The sequence below is a fragment of the Anomaloglossus baeobatrachus genome, chromosome 1, assembly GCF_048569485.1.
Source record: "Anomaloglossus baeobatrachus isolate aAnoBae1 chromosome 1, aAnoBae1.hap1, whole genome shotgun sequence".
NCBI classification, from domain to species: Eukaryota; Metazoa; Chordata; class Amphibia; order Anura; family Aromobatidae; genus Anomaloglossus; species Anomaloglossus baeobatrachus.
The window spans coordinates 856686096-856710237 of NC_134353.1; the positions used below are offsets into that span (position 1 = coordinate 856686096).

At 51.7% G+C, this 24142-nt stretch overlaps 1 protein-coding gene across 1 annotated transcript in view; it reads left to right on the top strand.

The window, feature by feature from the left end:
• Positions 1 to 1928: 1928 nt before the first annotated feature.
• AGGF1 (angiogenic factor with G-patch and FHA domains 1) overlaps positions 1929 to 24142 on the top strand; it is a 94369-nt gene continuing 72155 nt past the window's right edge. The window contains exons 1-2 of the mRNA XM_075325546.1: positions 1929 to 2278; positions 8783 to 8873. Of these exons, the coding sequence (XP_075181661.1) occupies positions 2021 to 2278; positions 8783 to 8873 (349 nt within the window). The 5' untranslated portion in view covers positions 1929 to 2020. The remainder of the gene's footprint in view (positions 2279 to 8782; positions 8874 to 24142) is intronic.

Here is a 24142-nt window from a genome sequence, read left to right on the forward strand (position 1 = left end):
CACTGCTCCCCCCTTCCCTCATTGAGAAGACACTGCTCCCCCCCTTCCCTCATTCAGAGGACACTGCTCCCCCCTTCCCTCATTCACAGGACACTGCTCCCCTCCTTTCCGCAATCAAAGGACACTGCTCCCCCCTTCTCTCATTCAGAGGACACTGCTCCCCCTTCTCTCATTCACAGGACACTGCTCCCCCCCTTCTCTATTCAGAGGACACTGCTCCCCCCCTTCTCTCATTCACAGGACACTACTGCTCCCCCCCTCCTTCATTCACAAGACACTGCTCCCCCCCTCCTTCATTCACAGGACACTGCACCCCCCCATTCAGAGGACACTGCTTCCCCCTCCCTCATTCAGAGGACACTGCTCCCCCCCCTATTCAGAGGACATTGCTCCCCCCCCTCCCTCATTCAGAGGACACTGCTCCCCCCTCCCTTATTCAGAGGACACTGCTCCCCCCTTCTCTCATTCAAAGGACACTGCTACCCCCTTCTCTCATTCAGAGGACACTGCTCCCCCCCTTCTCTCATTCACAGGACACCACTGCTCCCCCCCTCCTTCATTCACAGGACACTGCGCCCCCCCATTCAGAGGACACTGCTTCCCCCACTCCCTCATTCAGAGGACACTGCTCCCCCCCGCCCTCATTCAGAGGACACTGCTCCCCCCCGCCCTTATTCAGAGGACACTGCTCCCCCCCGCCCTTATTCAGAGGACACTGCTCCCCCCTTCCCTCATTGAGAAGACACTGCTTTCCCCCTTCCCTCATTCAGAGGACACTGCTCCCCCTTCCCTCATTCACAGGACACTGCTCCCCTCCTTTCCGCAATCAAAGGACACTGCTCCCCCCTTCCCTCATTCAGAGGACACTGCTCCCCCCTTCCCTCATTCAGTGGACACTGCTCCCCCCTTCTCTCATTCAGAAGACACTGCTCCCCCCCTTCCCTCATTCAGAGGACACTGCTCCCCCCTTCTCTCATTCAGAGGACACTGCTCCCCCCTTCTCTCATTCAGAGGACACTGCTCCCCCCTTCTCTCATTCAGAGGACACTGCTCCCCCCTTCCCTCATTCAGAGGACACTCCTCCCCCCTTCTCTCATTCAGAAGACACTGCTCCCCCTTCCCTCATTCAGAGGACACTGCTCCCCCCTTCCCTCATTCAAAGGACACTGCTCCCCCCTTCCCTCATTCAGAGGACACTGCTCCCCCCTCCCTCATTCAGAGGACACTCCTCCCCCCTTTCCTCATTCAGAAGACACTCCTCCCCCCTTCCCTCATTCAGAGGACACTGCTCCCCCCCTTCCCTCATTCAAAGGACACTGCTCCCCCCCTTCCCTCATTCAGAGGACACTGCTCCCCCCTCCCTCATTCAGAGGACACTCCTCCCCCCTTTCCTCATTCAGAAGACACTCCTCCCCCCTTCCCTCATTCAGAGGACAATGCTCCCCCCCTTCCCAATTTCAGAGGACACTGCTCCCCTCTTCCCTCATTCAAAGGACACTGCTCCCCCCTTCCCTCATTCAGAGGACACTGCTCCCCCCTCCCTCATTCAGAGGACACTGCTCCCCCCTTCCCTCATTCAGAAGACACTGCTCCCCCCTTCCCTCATTCAGAAGACACTGCTCCCCCCTTCCCTCATTCAGAAGACACTGCTCCCCCCTTCCCTTATTCAGAAGACACTGCTCCCCCCTTCCCTCATTCAGAGGACACTGCTCCCCCCCTTCCCTCATTCAGAAGACACTGCTCCCCCCTTTCCTCATTCAGAAGACACTGCTCCCTCCCTTCCCTCATTCAGTCAGTGAACACTGCTTCCCCTCCCTCAGATGACACTGCTTCCGAGCGCCAGCTCCAGACCCAACCAGCGGCTCACAGAGAATCATATACATCATGTGATCAACAGAGAAGTCACGTGTCATATAACAGTCACGTGCTTCTCTACGTCCGCTGCTTTTAAGCAGGAAGGGAAAACTAGTTGCTAATGAAGGGGAACCGGCCAGCGACGTGATGTGATTGTCGGGGTGTTATGGCCAGCCATGGAGAAGAGGTCTCTCCATCCCCGGATCTGGATAAGGCTGATGAGATACTTCCGGGTGCTCAGGACGGGTCAGATCGGCTATGGCCGCAGGTGGAGGATGCTGCTGCAGACACCGCGCCGTCCTCGGCTCTGAACTGCCGGGTACAAGCCCTGGAGCAAGAACTGAGGAATTGCCAGGAGGAGCTGCGCAGCATCCAGAGACTGCACCGCAGCGCGGAGGCCACCAATCAGGAGCTGCGGACACAGGCCAGTCACCAATAGCAACCAATCAGTTCCACCCAATCAGGTCTCTTCTTTCATTGTCGAACCTGAAACAAAAAGATGAAAGCAGCATGCTGATTGGTGGATAGGAGGAGACCCTGCTTTTTATTTTATGACAAAGGTTTTTATAACTGAGGTCCCAAATCTGTTTATATGAAATATTGTGGCACTTCTGTCATGAAGTCACGGATGGGGGCGCACAGGAGGGTGCAAACCGTAATGCTAGAGGATAAAGCCGGGCTCTCCCAAGGGTGTCAATCAGGTAAAAAGGTGTGCCTGAAGTCCAGTAAATGGTAAAGACGTTTCGGTCTGAAGACCTTCATCAATTGGTTGTCCTGCCGCTAGAAACGCTGCCTGCATTACTGGAGTGGAGAGATGTCGGCGGTGTCCTCCGCTGCTGTGGCGCCAGGCTTGGCTTGGCCGGAGAGCCCGGCTTTATCTTCTAGCAAATCTGTTCATACCCATCAGATGAGATACAGCGAGCTCTCCTGACTCCTCCATATAGGAGACGATATACAGCGAGCTCTCCTGACTCCTCCATATAGGAGACGATATACAGCGAGCTCTCCTGACTCCTCCATATAGGAGACGATATACAGCGAGCTCTCCTGACTCCTCCATATAGGAGATGATATACAGCGAGCTCTCCTGACTACTCCATATAGGAGACGATATACGGCGAGCTCTCCTGACTCCTCCATATAGGAGATGATATACAGCGAGCTCTCCTGACTCCTCCATATAGGAGATGACATACAGCGAGCTCTCCTGACTCCTCCATATAGGAGACGATATACAGCGAGCTCTCCTGACTCCTCCATATAGGAGATGATATACAGCGAGCTCTCCTGACTCCTCCATATAGGAGATGATATACAGCGAGCTCTCCTGACTCCTCCATATAGGAGACGATATACAGCGAGCTCTCCTGACTCCTCCATATAGGAGACGATATACAGCGAGCTCTCCTGACTCCTCCATATAGGAGACGATATACAGCGAGCTCTCCTGACTCCTCCATATAGGAGACGATATACAGTGAGCTCTCCTGACTCCTCCATATAGGAGACGATATACAGCGAGCTGTCCTCACTCCTCCATATAGGAGATGATATACAGCGAGCTCTCCTGACTCCTCTATATATAGATGATATACAGCGAGCTCTACTGACTCCTCCATATAGGAGATGATATACAGCGAGCTCTCCTGACTCCTCCATATAGGAGACGATATACAGCGAGCTCTCCTGACTCCTCCATATAGGAGATGATATACAGCGAGCTCTCCTGACTCCTCCATATAGGAGATGATATACAGCGAGCTCTCCTGACTCCTCCATATAGGAGATGATATACAGCGAGCTCTCCTGACTCCTCCATATAGGAGATGATATACAGCGAGCTCTCCTGACTCCTCTATATATAGATGATATACAGCGAGATCTCCTGACTCCTCCATATAGGAGATGATATACAGCGAGCTCTCCTGACTCCCCCATATAGGAGATGATATACAGCGAGCTCTCCTGACTCCCCCATATAGGAGATGATATACAGCGAGCTCTCCTGACTCCTCCATATAGGAGATATACAGCGAGCTCTCCTGACTCCCCCATATTGGAGACGATATACAGCGAGCTCTCCTGACTCCTCCATATAGGAGATGATATACAGCGAGCTCTCCTGACTCCTCCATATAGGAGATGATATACAGCGAGCTCTCCTGACTCCTCCATATAGGAGATGATATACAGCGAGCTCTCCTGACTCCTCCATATAGGAGATGATATACAGCGAGCTCTCCTGACTCCTCTATATATAGATGATATACAGCGAGCTCTCCTGACTCCTCCATATAGGAGATGATATACAGCGAGCTCTCCTGACTCCCCCATATAGGAGATGATATACAGCGAGCTCTCCTGACTCCCCCATATAGGAGATGATATACAGCGAGCTCTCCTGACTCCTCCATATAGGAGATATACAGCGAGCTCTCCTGACTCCCCCATATAGGAGACGATATACAGCGAGCTCTCCTGACTCCTCCATATAGGAGATATACAGCGAGCTCTCCTGACTCCCCCATATAGGAGACGATATACAGCGAGCTCTCCTCACTCCTCTATATATGGATGATATACAGCGAGCTCTCCTGACTCTTCCATATAGGAGATGATATACAGCGAGCTCTCCTGACTCCTCCATATAGGAGATGATATACAGCGAGCTCTCCTGACTCCTCCATATAGGAAATGATATACAGCGAGCTCTCCTGACTCCTCCATATAGGAGATGATATACAGCGAGCTCTCCTCACTCCTCCATATAGGAGACGATATACAGCGAGCTCTCCTGACTCCTCTATATAGGAGATGATATACAGCGAGCTCTCCTCACTCCTCCATATAGGAGACGATATACAGCGAGCTCTCCTGACTCCTCTATATATAGATGATATACAGCGAGCTCTCCTGACTCCTCCATATAGGAGATGATATACAGCGAGCTCTCCTGACTCCCCCATATAGGAGATGATATACAGCGAGCTCTCCTGACTCCCCCATATAGGAGATGATATACAGCGAGCTCTCCTGACTCCTCCATATAGGAGATATACAGCGAGCTCTCCTGACTCCCCCATATAGGAGACGATATACAGCGAGCTCTCCTGACTCCTCCATATAGGAGATATACAGCGAGCTCTCCTGACTCCCCCATATAGGAGACGATATACAGCGAGCTCTCCTCACTCCTCTATATATGGATGATATACAGCGATCTCTCCTGACTCCTCCATATAGGAGACGATATACAGCGAGCTCTCCTGACTCCTCCATATAGGAGATGATATACAGCGAGCTCTCCTGACTCCTCCATATAGGAGATGATATACAGCGAGCTCTCCTGACTCCTCCATATAGGAGATGATATACAGCGAGCTCTCCTGACTCCTCTATATATAGATGATATACAGCGAGCTCTCCTGACTCCTCCATATAGGAGATGATATACAGCGAGCTCTCCTGACTCCCCCATATAGGAGATGATATACAGCGAGCTCTCCTGACTCCCCCATATAGGAGATGATATACAGCGAGCTCTCCTGACTCCTCCATATAGGAGATATACAGCGAGCTCTCCTGACTCCCCCATATAGGAGACGATATACAGCGAGCTCTCCTGACTCCTCCATATAGGAGATATACAGCGAGCTCTCCTGACTCCCCCATATAGGAGACGATATACAGCGAGCTCTCCTCACTCTATATATGGATGATATACAGCGAGCTCTCCTGACTCCTCCATATAGGAGATGATATACAGCGAGCTGTCCTCACTCCTCCATATAGGAGACGATATACAGCGAGCTCTCCTGACTCCTCCATATAGGAGACTATATACAGCGAGCTCTCCTGACTCCTCCATATAGGAGATGATATACAGCGAGCTGTCCTCACTCCTCCATATAGGAGACGATATACAGCGAGCTCTCCTGACTCCTCCATATAGGAGACGATATACAGCGAGCTGTCCTCACTCCTCCATATAGGAGACGATATACAGCGAGCTCTCCTCACTCCTCCATATAGGAGATGATCTACAGCGAGCTCTCCTCACTCCATATAGGAGATGATCTACAACGCGCTCTCCTCACTCCATATTGGAGATGATATACAGCGAGCTCTCCTGACTCCTCCATATAGGAGATGATATACGGCGAGCTCTCCTGACTCTTCCATATATGAGACGATATACAGCGAGCTCTCCTGACTCCTCCATATAGAGCAGGGGTCGGGAACCTATGGCTCGCGAGCCAGATATGGCTCTTTTGATGGCCGTATCTGGCTCGCAGACAGGGCTCCTACCTGTCTATGGGAAGGATGCATGCACCGCGCTCCATCAGGCCGCGGTGCACGCTGATATTGGTAGTTTTTTGATGGCCTGATAAACATTGGCGGCAGTGGTGAGCGGCAGGGAGCATGGACTACATTTCCCATAACTCCCTGCATAGCCGCGCCGTCTGCAAGCACGCACCTGCGTGTTCTATATAGTTCTGCTGCCCCCGGCCGAGTTCCGGGGACCGCAGTCCTCGGCAGCAATCTTCGGCGCCGTCACTTTAAGGCGTGCAGACATCCTGTTTTGAATTTCATCTGTGGGCGGAGCTACCGCCTTCTCAGTCCCACAGATGAAGGAGGCGAGCTTCTGTCCGGCGCTGTGTGGGCCCCCTCTCCACCGTGACCTAATCGGGTAAATGCCCTCCCCGCCTCCCCATTATGGGCCCCGGTGAGCTGCTTCTAACCCCCCAGATGTATGCCCTGCCAATCCCCCCCCCCCCCCCCCCCCCGCCGATTCCGCAGGTGCTGGCCCCGCCGATTCCGCGGGTGCTGGCCCCGCCGATTCCGCGGGTGCTGGCCCCGCCGATTCCGCGGGTGCTGGCCCCGCCGATTCCGCGGGTGCTGGCCCCGCCAATGCCGCGGGTGCAGGCCCCACAGAGCAGCAGAGTTGTGTGTATTTGTCTGTATGTAGCAGAGTTGTGTGTGTTTGTCTGTATGTAGCAGAGTTGTATGTGTTTGTATGTAGCAGAGTTGTGTGTGTTTTGTCTGTTTGTAGCAGAGTTGTGTGTGTTTGTCTGATTGTAGCAGAGTTGTGTGTGTTTGTCTGCAGCAGAGTTGTGTGTGTTTGTCTGTATGTAGCAGAGTTGTGTGTGTTTGTCTGTATGTAGCAGAGTTGTGTGTGTTTGTCTGTATGTAGCAGAGTTGTGTGTTTGTCTGTTTGTAGCAGAGTTGTATGTGTTTGTCTGTATGTAGCAGAGTTGTGTGTGTTTGTCTGTTTGTAGCAGAGTTGTGTGTGTTTGTATGTATGTAGCAGAGTTGTGTGTGTTTGTCTGTATGTAGCAGAGTTGTGTGTTTGTCTGTATGTAGCAGAGTTGTGTGTGTTTGTCTGTTTGTAGCAGAGTTGTGTGTGTTTGTCTGATTGTAGCAGAGTTGTATGTGTTTGTCTGTATGTAGCAGAGTTGTGTGTGTTTGTCTGTATGTAGCAGAGTTGTGTGTTTGTTTGTAGCAGAGTTGTGTGTGTCTGATTGTAGCAGAGTTGTGTGTGTTTGTCTGATTGTAGCAGAGTTGTGTGTGTTTGTCTGATTGTAGCAGAGTTGTGTGTGTTTGTCTGTTTGTAGCAGAGTTGTGTGTGTTTGTCTGTTTGTAGCAGAGTGTAGTACCATTGTTTCAGTCCAGTTGTGGCTTTATACAGCAGGGAGGAGCATTCCTTGCTGTACTAAGTGAACATTGGAGCGATTGATCTGTCAATGGCCCTTTAAACATATTGTACGGCTCTCGCGGAATTATATTTCAAAATATGTGGCGTTTACGGCTCTCTTAGCCAAAAAGGTTCCTGACCCCTGATATAGAGGATGATCTACAGTGAGCTCTCCTCACTCCTCCATATATAAGATGACCTACAGCAAGCTCTCCTGACTCCTCCATATAGGAGATGACATACAGCGAGCTCTCCTCACTCCTCCATATAGGAGATGACATACAGCGAGCTCTCCTGACTCCTCCATATAGGAGACGATATACAGCGAGCTCTCCTGACTCCTCCATATAGGAGACGATATACAGCGAGCTCTCCTGACTCCTCCATATAGGAGACGATATACAACGAGCTCTCCTGACTCCTCCATATAGGAGACGATATACAGCGAGCTCTCCTGACTCCTCCATATAGGAGATGATATACAGCAAGCTCTCCTCACTCATCCATATAGGAGATGACATACAGCGAGCTCTCCTGACTCCTCCATATATGATGACATACAGCGAGCTCTCCTCACTCCTCCATATATGATGACATACAGCGAGCTCTCCTCACTCCTCCATATATGATGACATACAGCGAGCTCTCCTCACTCCTCCATATATGATGACATACAGCGAGCTCTCCTCACTCCTCCATATAGGAGATGACATACAGCGAGCTCTCCTGACTCCTCCATATAGGAGACGATATACAGCGAGCTCTCCTCACTCCTCCATATGAGACGATATACAGCGAGCTCTCCTCACTCCCCCGTACATACGTTTTTTTTTAAAGGGGAGAAAGGCAAATGACCCTTCGAGCAGCATCTTATCTTCCGAAAAGAGTTAGGATTTAAGTCCTTGCGTACAAGAATTGCACATGATTTACTGGACAACCTGTTATTAATGGGCCCAGGTAGTGGAATATAATCACAAAATCTGACTCTCATCTCCCGGACGGCGCCACGTCTCCATAATCTTCCCTATACACCCCCCGTCACTTGTCATCGACATCCGGCAAGATGACATGTGAGCCCTGCAGTTGGTCAGTGATGAGTTGCGAAATGACCTGAACATATCTATAAACAAGTAAATTAAAAATCGTACATTACACAATTCTCTCTGCATATTATGTGCAATTTATCTTTATATACAGTAATTCATGACTTCTTCCTTTTTCATCTGTTGACAGGTAGAGAAATTAAGTAAAGAAATCCACGAATTTAACAAATGTGAAAAGGTTGACCATGAGGTGCAGACAGAGGAATATTCATCATGGTCGGGTAAGGCTGGATGTGGGCCCTGAGGTTGTTGGAGTCTACACTGGTATAATGGCTTTATTAAAGGGGTGGTGTCATGGTGTATCCTCAGGAGCGCACAGGGGCTCTGCACTTTGACAGTTTGGACCAACAGCAGCGTTGTTCCTCTGGCCCAAACTATGCGCTTTCCAATATGACATGGAAATGCAGCATCAGTGCGGCCAGGAGTATCGAAGCTAAATAGAGACTAGCTTGTAAGTGCTGCACTCCCTGCAAAGGAGATCAACCACTGACTGCAGAGGTGGCCGGTAACCTAGGCAACAAGCTGTAAACAGTAACCTAAAATATCTCTTCATTCTTGAGAACAGAAAGTATTTTTAATCACAAAGTTGCCTGTTTTTACAAGAACAATGTAAGTTTAATCATTTAGTTAAAATAACCCTTTCTTCATCGTTCCTTATGGGAGACCCAGACCATGGATGTATAGCTTCTGCCTCCGGAGGACACACAAAGTACTACACTAAAAATGTAGCTCCTCCCTCCGGGCATATACACCCCCTGGATGACAATCTAACCAGTTCAATGCTTTGTGTTCAGGAGGTCACACACACACATGCATTCTCTGATTTTTGATTTTTAAGATTTTTGATTTCAAAGATTTGGAAGAAAAGCGGGTCCAGTCTGGACTCCCGGCATGTCCCTTCTCACCCCACTGTGTCGGCGGTGCTGTTAAGGTTGACTTTACAAGGCTGGAGCCTTCACATGCCGCGCTCCTTCACTATCCTCTGAGGCTCTGGCTTGAAGTGGGAGCCATCACGGTTCTCTCTGCTTTGCAGGAGACCGGTCTCCATCCGCAGCCCTGTCAGGATCCTGCCGGACGGAGCGTTTACCCCCCCCAGGGACCTGGCCCTGCGTCTCAAAAGCTAAGTATTGAGACGTTATTCAGGGGTCCCGGGTACATTTATTGAGGGGAGAGTGTGTCTTTTAACTTTGCCTTGATTTCCGGCCGGTTCTCTGGGTTTTTCCTGAGAACCGCGCCGAGGGTGCCTGCTCGTCGGCCGCATGTAAAAATCTAGGCCCCGGCTTCAGTTGCGGCCTAGTTTCGTTTTCAGTTCCCCTGCATGTCAGTCAGGCAGAGGGACAGTGCGGCGCCGCCCACCGGCTGTTCAGCAGAGGGGAGGACACTCCTCTCTGAGGAGATGTTTCCCTCCCCTGTATCTCTCCTTGGCCCTCCGGTTCCCACTCTTGGGCTAAACCCTGCCCCCCCTCCTCACTCCGGCGCCATTTTATCAGCGTTCACTCACTGATCGGCGCTGGCTGCTGCAACTTCTGCATCCACTGGGGGTCCGAGCTGTGGAATCCGGAGGGCACACAAAAACCGGTCTGGTAAGCCACAACCTCTGGTTGTGGGCTTTATTATACACTCTCAGGGGGTCATTCTAAAGGAGTGTATTCTTTACTGCAGAGCCTCCACCTCAGCAGCATGTCTTTCACTAGGAGCAAGGCTGCAAGGCTGTACTCTATATGCACTGCATGTCAGCTCATTCTGCCTGAACCGAGCACATATCCACATTGTGATGCCTGCTCGAACATAGTGGTGCCTCAGCCTGGAGCCTCCTCAGGGGTCCCTCCGGCTGCTCCGGCCCCGGTGGCTGAACCCCCGGCTTGGGTAGCCTCTTTTTCCAGAGCTATCTCCCAGTCTTTTGCCGACTCCATGGGACAGCTGTCCCGGACTCTGCTGACCATGCATCAGCCCCCTTCTCAGGGCGCCTCTGCTGCTCCGACTCGCTCTGCAGAGCTAACAGAGCATGTTTTAGGACCCCGTCCTCCTAAACGGAGACGCAGGGACTCTTCTCCTTCCTCGTCCCACAGCTCTGATTCACGAGCTGAAGTGCAGGGCGAGGAGGATACTTTTACTGTGGGCTCAGACGCTACCTCTATGTTTCCCATTGATTTATCTGAGGGTGATGCGGATGTTAGTGACTTGATAGCATCCATTAACTCCGTACTGAACCTCAATCCACCAGTGTCAGAGGAACAAGCCTCTCTGGTAGAAAAACACCAGTTTACCTCACCTAAGAGAGCAAGGAGTATGTTTTTTAACCACTCCAGTTTTCAGGCCACTGTTACCAAGCCCAGGGCCTGTCCTGACAAACACTTCCCAAAGCGTAGTTCAGATGACCGTTTTCCCTTTCCACCAGAAGTGGTCAAGGAGTGGGCTCACTCACCAAAGGTAGACCCTCCGGTGTCTAGAATCTCTGCCCGGACAGTCGTATCTGTGGCCGATGGCACCTCTCTTAAGGATCCCACTGATGGCTAGGTTGACCTTCTGGCCAAATCTGTATATGAGGCGGCAGGAGCCTCGTTCTCCCCGTCCTTTGCAGCAGTGTGGGCTCTTAAGGCAGTCTCTGGCGGAGATACATTCCCTCGCCAGGGACTCTATACCCGAGATGGTTGCCTTAACTTCCCAGGCTTCGGCTTTTTCATCCTATGCCATGTCTGCCATTCTGGAGGCTTCTCACCGCACGGCGGTGGCTTCCGCTAATTCCCTCGCGATCCGCAGGATCTTGTGGCTTCGAGAGTGGAAAGCAGACGCTTCTTCCAAGAAGTATCTTGCTGGGCTCCCGTTTGCTGGGTCCCGGCTGTTCGGTGAACAACTGGATGAAATTATTAAGGAAGCTACTGGCGGGAAGAGTACTTCCTTGCCACAAACTAAAACCAGGAAACCTGTCCAGGGCAGGAACCAGTCGAGGTTTCGTTCCTTTCGTTCCTCTAACTGGTCATCCTCTAAGCCCTCAGCTTCGTCCACTAACTCAGCCAAGGATCGAAAACCCAGCTGGTGCGCGAAGCCGCGTCCTCAGAAGAACGGAGGAGCCGCTGCCACTAAGGCAGCCTCCTCTTGACTATCTGGCTGCGCCAGCAACGTCCTTGGTCGGTGGCAGGCTCTCCCACTTTGGCGACGTGTGGTTTCAACACGTCTCCGATCAGTGGGTGCGGGATATCATCTCCCACGGCTACAGGATAGAATTTTCTTCCAGCCCGCCAAACAGATTTTTTATGTCCACTCCCCCCTGCTCCAAAGCCGCCGCCTTCTCACAGGCCGTGGCATCCTTGCAGGCCAACGGAGTAATTGTTCCGGTTCCCGCCCGGGAACGGTTCAGAGGTTTCTACTCAAACCTCTTCCTAGTCCCCAAGAAGGACGGTTCCTTCCGGCCCCTCCTGGATCTCAAGCTTCTCAACAAGCATGTTCAGGTGCGGCACTTTCGCATAGAATCTCTGCGATCGGTCATTGCCTCAATGACCCAAGGAGATTTTCTAGCATCCATCGACATCAGAGATGCTTATCTGCATGTGCCAATTGCAGTTTCACACCAGCGTTGGCTACGCTTTGCAATCGGAGAGGAACATTTCCAATTCGTGGCTCTCCCCTTCGGGTTAGCCACGGCCCCTCGTGTTTTCACCAAGGTCATGGCAGCAGTGGTTGCGGTTCTGCATCTCCAGGGGTTGGCAGTAATCCCCTACCTGGACGACCTTCTAGTCAAGGCCTCATCCAGTGCAGACTGTCAGCGGAGTGTCTCGCTCACTCTCGCCACGCTTGTTCAATTCGGGTGGCTTGTCAATCTGCCCAAGTCCACTCTGACCCCGACCCAGGAACTTACGTACCTAGGGATGCAATTCGAGACTCTGCCGGCACTTGTGAAGCTGCCCTTAGTCAAACAGCAGTCCCTTCATCTGGCGGTGCGTTCTCTGTTGAAGCCCCGCCGTCATTCCATCAGGCACCTCATGCAGGTGCTGGGTCAGATGGTGGCGTCAATGGAAGCGGTTCCCTTTGCCCAGTTCCATCTGCGTCCTCTGCAGCTGGACATTCTCCGCTTTTTGGACAAGCGGACCTCTTCCTTGCACAGGCTAGTGGCTCTGTCGCCACAGACCAGGAGCTCTCTTCAGTGGTGGCTTCGGCCCCTCTCTCTGTCTCAGGGACGCTCCTTCCTGACTCCGTCCTGGGTGATCCTCACCATGGACGCCAGCCTCTCCGGCTGGGGAGCAGTATTTCTCCACCACCGAGCACAGGGCACTTGGACTCCGTCCGAATCAGCCCTCTCGATCAATGTGCTGGAAATCAGGGCTGTACTTCTAGCTCTCGTAGACTTTCACCACCTGTTGGCGGGCAAGCACATTCGAGTCCAGTCGGACAACGCGACAGCTGTTGCCTACATCAATCACCAGGGCGGGACTCGCAGCCGCCTGGCGATGTTGGAGGTTCAACGCATCCTTCAGTGGACGGAGGACTCCAAGTCCAACATATCCGCAGTCCACATCCCAGGCGTAGAAAACTGGGAGGCCGATTATCTCAGCCGTCAAACCGTGGACAGCGGCGAGTGGGCCCTGCATCCGGCAGTATTCCGGTCAATCTGCCGCAAGTGGGGCACTCCGGTAGTGGATCTAGTGGCATCCCGGCACAACAACAAGGTTCCGGTTTACGTGGCTCGCTCCCACGATCCTCAGGCCTTCGCAGCGGACGCGCTGGTTCAAGATTGGTCCCAATTCCGTCTGGCCTACGTGTTTCCCCCTCTAGCTCTCTTGCCCAGAGTCCTGCGCAAGATCAGAATGGAGGGCCGTCGGGTTATAATCATTGCTCCAGACTGGCCCAGGCGAGCTTGGTACCCAGACCTGCTCCGTCTGTCCGTAGAAATGCCGTGGCATCTCCCGGACCGCCCAGACCTTCTCTCTCAAGGTCCGTTTTTCCGCCAGAATTCTGCGGCTCTCAGATTGACGGCGTGGCTCTTGAGTCCTGGATCCTGACGGCTTCAGGCATTCCTTCCGAGGTCATCTCCACTATGACTCAGGCTCGGAAGTCTTCCTCGGCCAGGATTTACCACAGGACTTGGAGGATATTCCTGTCCTGGTGTCGCTCTTCCGGCCATGCTCCTTGGCCGTTCTCTTTGCCGACCATCCTGTCCTTTCTACAGTCCGGTCTGCAGCTAGGACTATCCCTCAATTCCCTCAAGGGACAGGTCTCGGCTCTGTCGGTATTGTTCCAGCGGCGTATCGCCCGACTGGCTCAGGTGCGCACCTTCATACAGGGCGCATCTCACATCGTTCCTCCTTACCGGCGGCCTTTGGATCCCTGGGATCTTAATCTGGTCCTCACGGCCTTACAGAAACCCCCCTTTGAGCCTCTTAGGGAGGTTCCTTTGTTTCGACTTTCACAGAAAGTGGTCTTTCTAGTGGCCATAACTTCTCTCAGGAGAGTCTCTGATTTGGCTGCGCTCTCTTCGGAGTCACCTTTTTTGGTGTTTCACCAAGACAAGGTGGTTCTTCGTCCGACTCCGGACTTTCTCCCTAAGGTGGTGTCTCCTTTCCACCTTAACCAGGACATTTCATTGCCTTCCCTTTTGTCCGGCCCCTGTGCATCGCTTTGAGAAAGCGTTGCATACTTTGGATTTGGTGCGGGCGCTCCGAATCTATGTGTCACGTACCGCCGCTCTTAGGCGGTGCACCTCTCTTTTTGTGCTAACAACGGGTCAGCGCAAGGGTCTCTCGGCTTCTAAACCGACCCTAGCTCGTTGGATTAGGTCGGCCATCTCCGATGCCTACCAATGTTCTCAGGTGCCCCCACCGCCAGGGATTAAGGCTCACTCGACCAGAGCTGTCGGTGCCTCCTGGGCTTTCAGGCACCAGGCTACGGCTCAGCAGGTTTGTCAGGCTGCCACTTGGTCTAGTCTGCACACCTTTTCGAAGCACTACCAAGTGCATGCTCATGCTTCGGCAGATGCGAGCTTGGGCAGACGCATCCTTCAGGCGGCTGTCGTCCATTTGTGAAGTTAGGTTTTGCCTACTTCTCAGTTCTGTTTATTTCCCACCCATGGACTGCTTTGAGACGTCCCATGGTCTGGGTCTCCCATAAGGAACGATAAAGAAAAAGAGAATTTTGTTTACTTACCGTAAATTCTTTTTCTTTGTCGCTCCATTGGGAGACCCAGACAATTGGGGTGTATAGCTATGCCTCCGGAGGCCACACAAAGTATTACACTAAAAGTGTAAAGCTTCTCCCCTTCTGCCTATACACCCCCCGTGCTCCCACGGGCTCCTCAGTTTTCATGCTTTGTGCGAAGGAGGCAGACATGCACGCATAGCTCCACAGCTTAGTCAGCAGCAGCTGCTGACTATGTCGGATGGAAGAAAAGAGGGCCCATAACAGGGCCCCCAGCATGCTCCCTTCTCACCCCACTCTTGTCGGCGGTGTTGTTAAGGTTGAGGTATCCATTGCGGGTACGGAGGCTGGAGCCCACATGCTGTTTTCCTTCCCCATCCCCTTTAGGGCTCTGGGTGAAGTGGGATCCTAATCGGTCTCCAGGCACTGAGACCGTGCTCCATCCACAGCTCCTGGGGACTCTGCTGGATAAGGAGCCGAGTATCGTCAGGGACAAGGCCCTGCTACTTTAAGGTACTCTGTGTCCCCGTGGGGACCGCGCACAGAAACACTCCAGCATTGCTGGGTGTGTTAGTGCGCCGGGGACCGCAGCGCTGACCGCGCTTGTGCCATCACACACTGCAGCGTGCTGGGTGTGTTAGTTTATGGGGACTACCGCGCTGACCGCCGCTGCCATTTTTACACTGCGGCGCGGCTGGGACTGTTAGTGCGCCGGGGACTACCGCGCCGACCGGGCTTATACGCCGGCCGCGCTTATAACTTTAGTCCCCAGCTTTTGCGGCCTAGTCTCACTTTTTTCCCGCCCCCAGGCCTGCCAGTCAGGGGAAGGGCGGGACGCTGTACGAGAAGTCAGCACTGAGGGCTGGAACATGCTTTGCATACTCCACCCCCCTCACTGTGCACAGTGGGGCACCAGATTCTCGCACTTTCTAGGGCACGCCCACGGCCCCCTCCTCTCCTCAGGACGCCGGCAGCCATTCCTGTCAGCTCTTCTGACGCTGGAGAGGGGAGACAAGCTCGGGGAGACCCAGGCAGGGATTCTGGTGACCACACAACCGCTTTGAGCGGGCGGTAAGCAGCACCTGAGGTGCTGGCCCCACTTGTGCAGAAGTGTACTTATAGATTATATGATTATAGGCTATACTTTACACTGTATGGTGCACGGTTGATTTTTGGCTATATACCCTCCTGGATTGCTCAGGGGAGACAACAGCATGGCGTCCACAAGAAGCAAGGGTGCCAAAGCACAGGCTTACTATGCTGCCTGCGCCGCATGTACGGCTATACTACCGGCAGGTTCCACTGACCCTCATTGTGTGCAATGCTCGGCTCCTGTAGCACTTGCTCAGCCGGAGCCTCTGCTAAGGGTGGCCCAGGAGGAACCACCTGCTAACACTGTCCAGGTGACAGGGACGGAGTTTGCAGTTTTTACTGAAAGACTTTCTGAGACTATGGCTAAGATACTAGAAGCTTTGCAGTCCAGACCGGTATCTCAGACCATGGGCACTGTGGAATCATTGCTCCCTGGTTCCCCTCAGTTGGAACAACAATGTCCTCCCGGGGTGTCTCATAGATCCCAGGGTGAGGTCTCTGACACGGACCGCAGCCCCAGACCGCCTAAGCGAGCTCGCTGGGAAATTCCCTCGACATCATCACATTGTTCAGGGTCTCAGCGGGAGGACTCTCTGTATGATGAAGCGGAGGTAGCTGATCAGGATTCTGATCCTGAGGCAGCTCTCAATCTTGATACTCCGGATGGGGACGCCATAGTGAATGATCTTATCGCGTCCATCAATCAAATGTTGGATATTTCTCCCTCAGCTCCTCCAGTAGAGGAGTCAGCTTCTCAGCAGGAGAAATTCCGTTTCAGGTTTCCCAAGCGCACAACGAGTATGTTTCTGGACCACTCTGACTTCAGAGAGGCAGTCCAGAAACACCGAGCTTGTCCAGATAAGCGTTTTTCCAAGCGCCTTAAGGATACTCGTTATCCCTTCCCCCCTGACGTGGTCAAGGGCTGGACTCAGTGTCCCAAGGTGGATCCTCCAATCTCCAGACTGGCGGCTAGATCCATAGTTGCAGTTGAAGATGGGGCTTCACTCAAGGATGCCACTGAGAGACAGATGGAGCTCTGGTTGAAATCCATCTATGAAGCTATCGGCGCGTCTTTTGCTCCAGCATTCGCAGCCGTATGGGCACTCCAAGCTATCTCAGCGGGTCAAGCGCAAATTGACGCACTCACACGTACGTCTGCGCCGCAAGTGGCGTCCATAACCTCTCAAACGTCGGCATTTGCGTCCTACGCTATTAATGCTGTCCTGGACTCTGCGAGCCGTACGGCGGTTGCAGCCGACAATTCGGTGGCAATACGCAGGGCCTTGTGGCTACGGGAATGGAAGGCAGATTCGGCTTCCAAAAAGTGCTTAACCGGTTTGCCATTTTCTGGCGACCGTTTGTTTGGTGAGAGATTGGATGAAATCATCAAGCAATCCAAGGGAAAGGAAACATCCTTACCCCAGGCCAAACCAAACATACCCCAACAGAGGAGGGGACAGTCGAGGTTTCGGTCCTTTCGGGGTGCGGGCAGGTCCCAATTCTCCTCGTCCAAAAGGCCTCAGAAGGATCAGAGGAACTCCGATTCATGGCGGTCTAAGTCACGCCCTAAAAAGACCGCCGGAGGTGCCGCTACCAAGGCGGCTTCCTCATGACTTACGGCCTCCTCACACCGCATCCTCGGTCGGTGGCAGGCTCTCCCGCTTTTGCGACACCTGGCTGCCACAGGTAAAAGACCGTTGGGTGAGAGACATTCTGTCTCACGGTTACAGGATAGAGTTCAGCTCTCGTCCTCCGACTCGATTCTTCAGAACATCTCCGCCTCCCGAGCGAGCCGATGCTCTTCTGCAGGCGGTGGGCACTCTGAAGGCAGAAGGAGTGGTGGTCCCGGTTCCTCTTCAGCAACAGGGTCACGGTTTTTACTCCAACCTGTTTGTGGTTCCAAAGAAGGACGGGTCTTTCCGTCCTGTCCTGGACCTAAAACTGCTCAACAAACACGTAAAGACCAGGCGGTTCCGGATGGAATCCCTCCGCTCCGTCATCGCCTCAATGTCCCAAGGAGATTTCCTTGCATCGATCGATATCAAAGATGCTTATCTCCACGTACCGATTGCTCCAGAGCATCAGCGCTTCCTGCGCTTCGCCATCGGAGACGAACACCTTCAGTTCGCGGCACTGCCGTTCGGCCTGGCGACAGCCCCACGGGTTTTCACCAAGGTCATGGCTACAGTAGTTGCGGTCCTCCACTCTCAGGGTCACTCGGTGATCCCTTACTTAGACGATCTGCTGGTCAAGGCACCCTCTCAAGAGGCATGCCAACACAGCCTCAACGCTACTCTGGAGACTCTCCAGAGTTTCGGGTGGATCATCAATTTTCCAAAGTCAAATCTGACACCGGTCCAATCGCTGACATATCTTGGCATGGAGTTTTCATACCCTCTCAGCGATGGTGATGCTTCCGCTGAACAAACAGCGGTCACTGCAGACAGGGTTGCAATCTCCTTCAAGGTCAGTCACACCCCTTGAGGCGCCTCATGCACTTCCTGGGGAAGATGGTGGCAGCAATGGAGGCAGTCCCTTTCGCGCAGTTTCACCTGCGTCCTCTTCAATGGGACATCCTACGCAAATGGGACAGGAAGCCGACGTCTCTCGACAGGAACGTCTCCCTCTCTCAGGCAACCAAAGCTTCCCTTCGGTGGTGGCTTCTTCCCACTTCTTTATCGAAGGGGAAATCCTTCCTACCCCCATCCTGGGAGGTGGTCACGACGGACGCGAGTCTGTCAGGGTGGGGAGCAGTCTTTCTCCACCACAGGGCTCAGGGTACGTGGACTCAGCAAGAGTCCTCACTTCAGATCAATGTTCTGGAGATCAGGGCAGTGTATCTTGCCCTAAAAGCGTTCCAGCAGTGGCTGGAAGGCAAGCAGATCCGAATTCAGTCGGACAACTCCACAGCGGTGGCTTACATCAACCACCAAGGCGGAACACGCAGTCGGCAAGCCTTCCAGGAAGTCCGGCGGATTTTGATGTGGGTGGAAGCCACGGCCTCCACCATCTCCGCAGTTCACATCCCGGGCGTGGAAAACTGGGAAGCAGACTTTCTCAGTCGCCAGGGCATGGACGCAGGGGAATGGTCCCTTCACCCGGACGTGTTTCAGGAGATCTGTTGCCGCTGGGGGATGCCGGACGTCGACCTAATGGCGTCCCGGCACAACAACAAGGTCACGGCATTCATGGCACGATCTCACGATCACAGAGCTCTGGCGGCAGACGCCTTAGTTCAGGATTGGTCGCAGTTTCAACTCCCTTATGTGTTTCCTCCTCTGGCACTGTTGCCCAGAGTGTTACGCAAGATCAGGGCCGACTGCCGCCGCGCCATCCTCGTCGCTCCAGACTGGCCGAGGAGGTCGTGGTACCCGGATCTGTGGCATCTCACGGTCGGCCAACCGTGGGCACTACCAGACCGACCAGACTTGCTGTCTCAAGGGCCGTTTTTCCATCTGAATTCTGCGGCCCTCAACCTGACTGTGTGGCCATTGAGTCCTGGATCTTAGCGTCTTCGGGATTATCTCAAGAGGTCATTGCCACTATGAGACAGGCTAGGAAACCAACGTCTGCCAAGATCTACCACAGGACGTGGAAAATATTCCTGTCGTGGTGCTCTGCTCAGGGTTTTTCTCCCTGGCCATTTGCCTTGCCCACTTTTCTGTCCTTTCTTCAATCCGGATTGGATAAGGGTTTGTCGCTCGGCTCCCTTAAGGGACAAGTCTCTGCGCTCTCTGTGTTTTTTCAGAAGCGCCTGACCAGACTTCCACAGGTACGCACGTTCCTGCAGGGGGATTGTCACATCGTCCCTCCTTACAAGCGTCCGTTAGAACCCTGGGATCTGAACAGGGTGCTGATGGTTCTTCAGAAACCACCGTTCGAGCCAATGAGGGATATTTCTCTCGCACGCCTTTCGCAGAAAGTGGTCTTCCTGGTAGCAGTCACATCACTTCGGAGAGTGTCTGAGCTAGCAGCGTTGTCATGCAAAGCCCCTTTCCTGGTGTTTCACCAGGACAAGGTGGTTCTGCGTCCGGTTCCGGAATTTCTCCCTAAGGTGGTATCCCCCTTTCATCTCAATCAGGATATCTCCTTACCCTCTTTTTGTCCTCATCCAGTTCACCAATGTGAAAAGGATTTGCACTTGTTAGATCTGGTGAGAGCACTCAGATTCTACATTTCTCGTACGGCGCCCCTGCGCCGCTCGGATGCACTCTTTGTCCTTGTCGCTGGCCAGCGTAAAGGGACACAAGCTTCCAAATCAACCCTGGCTCGGTGGATCAAGGAACCAATTCTCGAAGCTTATCGTTCCTCGGGACTTCCGGTTCCCTCAGGGCTGAAGGCCCATTCTACCAGGGCCGTGGGAGCGTCCTGGGCCTTGCGGCACCAGGCTACGGCTCAGCAGGTGTGTCAGGCAGCTACCTGGTCGAGCCTGCACACTTTCACGAAACACTATCAGGTGCATACCTATGCTTCGGCAGATGCCAGCCTAGGTAGGCGAGTCCTTCAGGCGGCGGTTGCCCACCTGTAGGACGGAGCCGTTACGGCTCTATTATGAGGTATTATTTACCCACCCAGGGACTGCTTTTGGACGTCCCAATTGTCTGGGTCTCCCAATGGAGCGACAAAGAAGAAGGGAATTTTATTTACTTACCGTAAATTCCTTTTCTTCTAGCTCCAATTGGGAGACCCAGCACCCGCTCCTGTTTTTTTGTGTACACATGTTGTTCATGTTGAATGGTTTCAGTTCTCCGATATTCCTTCGGATTGAATTTACATTAAACCAGTTTATAATTTTTTCCTCCTTCTTGCTTTTGCACCAAAACTGAGGAGCCCGTGGGAGCACGGGGGGTGTATAGGCAGAAGGGGAGGGGCTTTACACTTTTAGTGTAATACTTTGTGTGGCCTCCGGAGGCATAGCTATACACCCAATTGTCTGGGTCTCCCAATTGGAGCTAGAAGAAAAGGAATTTACGGTAAGTAAACAAAATTCCCTTCTTCTTATAGTTCCGACATTGGAGACCCAGCACCCTCCCTGTTGCCTGTTGGCAGTTCTTGTTCCGTGTGTTTCACCGGCCGTTGTTGTAGACAGAGGTTCCGGTTATTCCGGGTTTTACTCTATCTCTACTTATGGGTGGATGTCCTCCTTCAGCTTTTGCACTAAACTGGTTAATTTGTCATCCAGGGGGTGTATATAGCCCGGAGGGAGGAGCTACACTTTTAGTGTAGTACTTTGGGTGTCCTCCGGAGGCAGAAGCTATACACCCATGGTCTGGGTCTCCCATGTCGGAACTATAAGAAAAAGAATTTACGGTAAGTAAACAAAATTCTCTTTTTCAGCATCATATGTTCTGGCAGGTGCCTGGTAATAATTTGTACACAAAGGAGAAAAAGGCACACATAACCCGGGCGCACATCAAGAATAATAATAAAGACATTTCAATAATGTATAATAATATTTTATTGGGTTAATGAAAAAACACACAATTTAAAATCACTTAATCACAAAAAGGCCTCAAGTTGTAATACAATAGCTCCGGGATAATATACCAATTGATACAGATCTAAAAAAAATTGCTAATGAATAGATCCAGAATATCCACAAAATGTATCAAAGAATTCTCCACATTGTAAGTACAATATTTAAAGATGAGTTCGGACAATAATGTGCAGTCGGCACCTTAAGGGTTAATTCCCAGCAAGGCAGGGGGGAAAAAAACAAAGGGGGGAGGTGCTGAGATATACTATCATGTTGTGCAATTTCAATGACCATGGTTATGATTTCATGTGCTAAATCCTTAATGTATTAAAACACTTGTCAGTGCGCCCCCCCCCCTTTTTTTTTCTTTTTTTTTCCCCTTGCCTTGCTGGGAATTAACCCTTAAGGTGCCGACTGCACATTATTGTCCGAACTCCTCTTTGCATGCCACTAAATATTGTACTTACAATGTGGAGAATTCTTTGATACATTTCGTGGATATTTTGGATCTATTCAAATTTTTTTAGATCTGTATCAATTGGTATATTATCCCGGAGCTATTGTATTACAACTTGAGGCCTTTTTGTGATGTATTGTCTGTTTTAAGTGATTTTAAATTGTGTGTTTTTTCATTGACCCAATAAAATATTATTATACATTATTGAAATGTCTTTATTATTATTCTTGATGTGCGCCCGGGTTATGTGTGCCTTTTTCTCCTTTGTGTACAATTCTGTTTTCACACATAGGGCATCACTCATATGATCACCCCAGGCTGTGCACACCTCCTCCCCATTATTGATAATATTTTGTGTTTATATTTTTTTTTTCTGGATGTAATAGAAAGCAGCCCTAAAGGCCCCGTTACACGCAATGACATATCTAACGATATGTCGTCGGGGGTCACGGAATTCGTGACGCACATCCGGCGTTGTTAGCGACGTCATAGCGTGTAACGGCTCCGAGCGAGTGCTAGCGATCAAAAATACCTTATCGTTGATCGTTGACACGTCATTCATTTTCAAAATCTCGTTGGTCGTTGTGGACGTAGGTTGTTCAACGTTCCTGAGGCAGCACACATCGCTACGTGTGACACCTCGAGAACGACGAACAGCTTACCTGCGTCCTCCGGCACTGAGGTGGGCGTGTCGATAATGTGGCTGTTCTCCGCCCCTCCGCTTCTATTGGTCGGCCGCTGTGTAACGGCGCACGAACCTCCCCCTTAACGAAGAGGTTGTTCGCCACCCACAGCGTCGTCGCTAGGAAGGTTAGTACGTGTGACGGGTGTTAACGATATTGTGCGCCACGGGCAGCAATTTGCCCGTGACGCACAAACTATGGGGCGGGTACGCTCGCTAGCGATATCGCTGCGTGTAAAGCCCCCTTAAGGCCCTGTCTGCACACTGCGGTTTTTGCTGCAGAAAAGGTGCGGATTTTTGTCCATAACCTTCCTGCAGTCCTTCCCCCAGCAAAATCTATGGGAAATCCAAAATGCTGTGCGCACACTGCATTTTTTTTCCATAGGTTTTGCTGCAGAATTTCTGCAGCAAAAAAGAATGTGCATGTCACATCTTTTCTGCAGGTACCTGCGTTTTTGCCATAGATAATGGTAAAAAACCACAGGGACAAATCCGCGGAAAAACCGCAACATCTGCAGTAAAACTGCATGCGGTTTTTGGGTGCATTTTGCCGCGTGTGCAGAATTCTGCCAGAGGGTGCAGATTTTTCTTAAGAAAATCACATTTTCTAGTGTGCACAGGGCCTAAAGGGGGCTTTACACGCTACGATATTCCTAGCAATTGCTAGCGATATCGAGCGCGAAAGCACCCGCCCCCGTCGTACATGCGATATCGTGTGATCGCTGCCGCAGCGAACATTATCGCTACGGCAGCATCACACGCACTTACCTGGTCGGCGGCGTCGCTGTGTCTGCTGAACAATCCCTCCCTCAAGGGGTAGGTGCGTTCGGCGTCACAGCGACGTCACCACAACGTCACAAAGCGGCTGGCCAATCAAAGCGGAGGGGCGGAGATGAGCGGGACATAATATCCCGCCCACCTCCTTTCTTCCTCATTGTTGGAGGAGGTATGTAAGGAGACGTTCGTCGCTCCTGCGGTGTCGCACACAGCGATGTTTGGTGCCGCAGGAGCGACGAACAACATCGATAATAAACAATTAACGATTTTTTGTTTTAGGCCGACCTCTCCATGGTGAACGATTTTCACCACTTTTGCGGTCGCTTAAGATCGCATATACGTGTCACACGCTGCGATATCGTTAATGACGCCGGATGTGCGTCACAAACAACGTGACCCCGACGATAATTCATTAACGATATCGTAGCGTGTAAAGCCCGCTTAAGTGTTCTGCTTTTTAGTAAAAAAAATGTAAAGAGCGTGACCAGCACATCCCAGTTAATTTGAAAGCTAAGTCACTAATCTAATCTCAAAAAGATTTTAAGATGTAATTGTTACAACACGCATGAAGACCTGATATAAGTCAAATAGATATGCAATATATGCTGTAATATATATGTATATACTTTAAGGCTTTTGTAGTGATTCAGAGCAGTTGGAGCTACAGTGTAAAGTATTGGGATGACTTTAGAGCTCTGTCTCTGGGCATACATAGCCTCATGCCTCTTTGGTGTGGAACTGTATTGGTGGCATACAGAGATACAGTAGTGGCCTCTAATATTTCAGGTCTAGCCCTACTACCCTATTTCCCTGAAAATCAGACCTACCCTGAAAATAAGCCCTTTTGAGGGCTTTTTTTTGAGTACGCTTAAAATAT